Raw genomic sequence first — 5,418 nt, 5'->3', positions numbered from 1 at the left:
TGGTCGTTAATTAAGACTTGCTTATCGAAGTTTACAATTAATGGGTCTATCCACTGACCTTTCCTTGGATCTACATTGTAGTGTTGGTTCTTGAATTTCAGCGCAAGCATTAAGAGCGTTGATTTTCGTTCGCTAGACTCTCGTGGAAAGGTTTGGATTGGTTTTCTGATACGAAATCATCCAAGATTAGTTGGCCTGTGTGCTCATAAAAGCTTATACCACAGAGTTGGTTTTCAGGGCGGTTAATGAGAAGAGATGAGACAAGTGAATGCAGGCCCTTATAGATTATGCTGTTAAAATAAGCCGCATATTTTGCAACCAGCATTACTGGATTTTTTTCCCCGGGCTTTGCTAAAAATTATGCTCGCTTGTGAAAATTATGCTACGTTTTCTACATTATGTTTTTCAAAAAAGGGAACACAAAAAAATTCAAATTTCATATTAATTGTTAACAAAGCGCGATATATTCTTTTTTTTGAGTTACATACTTACTCTAACCAAACACAGTTAATTACTGCAGTTAATTCCAGACTTAAAGCGGTGACTTAATGTGTCAAAATGAACGATGGTAGCATCACGTTTTTCTTCGACGCCATTTTGTTGCCTGCAAAAGTAGGTACTCGGACAGACACAATATTTTCTTGCAGTGTGTTCGCAGTCCTCTAGACGTCAAACGACGAACGTTAGTTTTCAGGAATTGATCCTTGCTGACCAGCTCGTCGGCTTTTTTAACAGTGGGTCTTTACCCTGATTCATGTTTCGGAAAAACCCCTCCACTGTTCTGGAATACATTTGTGAATATACGCATCTTGGTCTATTCTTTGAGTATCGTACTCCACTTTATCACACTCAACTATGGCTGAGACACATCCTAGAAAAATAAAGAATTATCATTATGGTTAAAGTATTTTGAAATGCACCATCGTATCGCAATAAGAACACACATTTGCAAATAGTATGCGTTGGAGAAGATAACTGATCTTCGAATTAACTGCAGAGTTTGCAGCTCCGTGAAAAGTGCAGTCAAGTAACACCTAGCCATTACGCACTGGCTAATAATGACCAACCTTGACAAAGATACTAGAGACACCTATCTCTCGATGGTAAAGTTAGTTTAACTGTTAGTATGTCGTAGCACTCACCCAATTTATCTTAGGCAGTTAGCTTAGAAAGTTTAGTTAGTTATCTCGGTCTTAGTAACCGGCTTAAGACTAGTTATGGCCATTTGTGGGTCAGCAACGTACTATTGATAATATGAAAGTGCAAATGAAAGAATGAAGAATTTTAAGAGAGAACACATTCTGGTGAGCCCCAAGGTCTCCTAAAATTGCAATGCTCTCAATAGAGGGTGGGGGAGAGGGGTGGTTACCATAGTTTATCGAACAGTTTTTTCTTTTATAATTATATTTTTTTCTTATTAAAAATGTCATCCTGCGTAAAGCCGAAATGCGTTGAGTTGTACATTGGTTACACAAATAAATGGGCAATAAGACTCGGTGTTGTGCAGTTTAGGGGTAACAACAGGGAAAATCGATGTGGTCCTAACTATTTGGTCACAACGCATTGATTCCACGCGTCGTTGTCTAAACAATGTGGAATAACTTTACTAGAGATTGTTTTCCTTACATTGGCGAGGAAAGGTTGAAGGGGAAAATATGCGTAAAATATCCTGCAGGTGGCTGCATCTATGGGATGGATTTTTCTTTAAAAAACCCCTAACAATTCACTCTTTTCCCTTATCGTTTGCTTCCACTGTAAATCTCCCACCTCCCTTTTTGACCAAGGGTTACAGTTTTTTAAGAATATACTAGTAGTGGATATACATGTAATATGAAGGATGCTATGCTAGTAGCACTGAAGACAGGAAGAAACTAATGCGACGCGAGGTTTCTGTTTTATCAAATTGATAAAATCCCTTTTCAATTTATGATACGAGAACAATTCTTTACTTGAAAGTGACTATGATATCGTGTTTTATCATGCCTGTAATTAAGTTGGTATCGTAGAATATCAGGACGGTATATCAAAAGAGAACATCAACAGTTTGGTCAGTTTTGAGGCTGAAATTTTGGCTGGAAAAAGATCTACTTTGCCACCATCATATGTATATAGTTTTATCAATCCTCTAACTGTGACATAGGGTCTGACATTGATGAACAATTATCAACGTTGACTACGAGGATAAAATGCCTTTTCTGCGATTAGTTACAACACAGGGCGGTAGCGCGGTTTAGATAACGTTCATTCTTTTTCAACTTAAAGCGAAGAAAACGAGAATTAGTCGTCTTTTTTTTAGAAGATACAAGTTATTTCCTTCAGACGTTCTCAAGTAACGTTCTTTAATCGCATCATAATGGTTCAAATGTTTAACACAAGATAAACAGTAACATCGGCTTGATTAAATGCATCGATTAAAAGAGTAATTTTTACAAATTAGACTTACGCTTATTGAAATCCATATTTGATTAAAAGCTGTCCCCCAAGATTACCAGTCTTGTCAACAGAAAAAACTACGCATTACCAAAGAAAAAGCTATCAACATCAATCTAACTAAGCTTTTGCGAAGTTCTCCTTGCCCTATTTGAACTGTTGCATCACATGTTTTGGCTCAGTTTCTCTTGGGGAAGTGACAGTCCAAATGACAGATGAAGTTTCATGGGGGATTCATCTGCATGGGGGATGCATAGGGTAGATAGGAACTACAGCAGAAGCCCTTAAAAGGACTCTTGAGGTCTGTCTGAGTCCTCCATTGATTGATACCCACCGGGATCGATCACGGTAATCTCGGGACTCCGAACATAGCTTTGAGACGACAGTTGTTGTTGGTGCTATTGTTTAAGTTCTCTCGTTTGCGATGTTGGTGTGGCTGGTAAGGATAATGGTGATGTTATTTCTGTTGCTTTTGCTGTTATAGTCGCGGGTTATGATATTGGCATTGTAATTGTTATTGTTATGGTTTTCATCTTAATTGTTTTAGTTCTTCTTCTATCGCATTTATTTGTTTTTGATGGTTGTGTTTTAGAAGATGTCGTGGTAAACCTCTAAGATGGTGTTGATTTCTCCGATTTTGTATCAAGCTTTCTTCAATTTGACGCTCTTGGGATTCTAGAGGCTGTAATTGCTTATGGTATTTCTGAATCCACCACTCTTGAGAATTGTATTGGTTTTCGAGCATCTGTTTCTTCTTCTTAAAATTACTCCTTTCTAGCCAGGTCAGAGGCGATGCATTTGGACTGAGGGCGTCTACTATGCTTTGACGACGACGCAGTGTCTCTTGTTGCTTTTGCTGCATTTTTGTTATTTCTTGCTTAATTAAGTTTTTTTTGTGTTGGTTTTGTTGGTATTGGTTTCTAAGTTTTTGCTCTTCGTTTTCTCGTTGCTCTAGTTCTATTCGTGTGTGAAGTACGAGTTGCAAATCTAAACCATTTCGCCCGGTAATAGATAGCGACCAGTCTATGGCACCGCGACGTTTAATTTCCAAAAACTGATTAGCGATGTTAAAGTAGTTGCCACCAAAAAACGTGTTCCCTTCCCCAGTTGTACTCCCCATAGGTGAGGGGTGTCTTCCCGTGACGATAAGGTGCTTATTAGAATTTATGAACTTGCCAAACTCTTTCGCCTTCTCTCCCCAGAGAAGCCAGGCAGATGGTGGTGCATTGTCCTTAATATAAGAGATAAGCGCGTTGGTAAAAGGTCGCCACATAGCAAGATGATCTTTTTCTTTCACCTTCCTCTGCTTTTTTCCCTTATTTTTGTGTGGAACTGTGAATGCTGTGTTTAACAAAAGAACACCTTTCTTTAACCATTCCTCTACGTTAGCATGATTTAAATCCACAGAAAAACCCTCAAAGGCAACTTCTAGCAGCATGTTCAAAACTGCTGGAACAGTTCGAGGATTGTCAACTAGGAATGCCACGCCTTTGGCTTTTCCTTCTTGAGGAGTTGGATCCTGACCGAGAATAACTACCTTGATATCTTCTACTTTCACCCACTTTAAGGCGTTGAAAATGAGAGAAATTTTTGGTTCAATAGCATCTTGCTGATTGTTGATACGTTTTTTGCCTGCGGCGTTCAATTCTTTATTTAAAGTATCCCACATGTTCTTTTTGTTAATAGTTTCCAAAAAAAAGTTATGCCATGTTTTGTATTCCTCCTTGGCTAAAACGCATTTCTTGACAAATTCGTGCAGGTAGTTCAGACTATACTTTGCTTGTTCGCAGTTGAATTGCATGATCCCTACAGAGAAAAATGGTTTATTAATTGTACGCTGCCATCATAAAAAGTTGGGTGTACTGGGTCACGTTTCACAAAAAAAAAACCAACTTCAATACATCAACTGAGGTCTTTTTCCTAAAATGTATCTTATTTTGTCTGAAAGCCTTGTCCATATTGCTTTGTACAAGACTACTGTTGAAATCTTGCCATGAGAACAAGTTCTTGGCCACCAACTACAAAAAAATGCAATTCCAACGGTTAGACCTTAAATTTTCCTCAGGTAGAAAGGATTAGTCGCTTGATCACTAATTGCGTGAGACTCTAGTACAACTCATCGTCGCCTAGTAACAGACATAGCAATGAGTATCGCACATAAAGTCTGATGGTAATGGAAATTGGTCATGGTAATTGTTATACATACCACAGTCAATGCTCCGAGCCAGAAGAAACGAAAAAAAGAAATATTTCGTAGCCATGGATGCTAAGTTGTGTCCTTTTGAAAATAAAAGAAAAGTAGTGAAATGAATAATAAAAAATAATAGCATAATTAATGAATCATTATTTTAAATCTTTATAATGAGCAAATTACATTGTAAGCGGGTAATAAATTTGGTTTTCAATGCAAGTAATACAATATTTGCAAATGCTCCTGGGAAAAATCACTGGTTACAAGTCGAAAAGAAACTGAAACAACACTTAGAGATTCGATTTGGAAAGTAAATGACAACAGAGAGAAAAAAAATTCACAGTGGCCGTTTCATGCTCTTTGTAAATCATTAGCACTTCACCCAAGATGTAACTTAGTAAATATTAACGTTACAAATTGAATAAATATCTTTGCAGCGAAATATTAAGAGAGGATGTCAGCATCCATCGCACAAATTTGAAATATTGTGGCAAGTCGCCCAAAATTCGATTTCACCCCTACTTTCATATTTTGTAGCCTAATATGTCCTGATAATTGTGGTGTAGTTTTTTTGTAAAAATATATTTTAGTTTTCAAGAAATGATTTTTTTCGTTCGACCGCTCAAATATGCAAAATTTCACATTGAATGTTAACCGAGTTGTGTGACCTCGTGTAACGAATGTACTCGACCACCGGTATTTCTGCTAACATAACCCATCGTTTTATCATCTGAACTTGATCCCCTGTCATTATTGAAGCTGGCAAAGTCATATTTATTTTTTGGTGAATATTTTTT

The 5,418-nt window shown here is 37.4% G+C and overlaps 1 protein-coding gene across 1 annotated transcript; it reads right to left on the bottom strand.

Moving 5' to 3' along the window:
* Nucleotides 1-2,673: 2,673 nt before the first annotated feature.
* Nucleotides 2,674-4,691, bottom strand: LOC149048838 (uncharacterized). Its single transcript, XM_089200493.1, has 2 exons — nt 4,637-4,691; nt 2,674-4,236 (listed from the first exon to the last, which is right to left on the bottom strand). Exons 1-2 carry the CDS (start codon nt 4,689-4,691, stop codon nt 2,960-2,962), a joined length of 1,332 nt encoding a protein of 443 aa, XP_089056619.1. The 3' UTR covers nt 2,674-2,959.
* Nucleotides 4,692-5,418: the final 727 nt, after the last annotated feature.

The sequence above is a fragment of the Pocillopora damicornis genome, chromosome 3, assembly GCF_964200805.1.
Source record: "Pocillopora damicornis chromosome 3, jaPocDami1.2, whole genome shotgun sequence".
Lineage (NCBI taxonomy): Eukaryota > Metazoa > Cnidaria > Anthozoa > Scleractinia > Pocilloporidae > Pocillopora > Pocillopora damicornis.
Note: the sequence above shows the minus strand (reverse complement) of the source record. Positions and strands in the feature narration are given on the sequence as shown.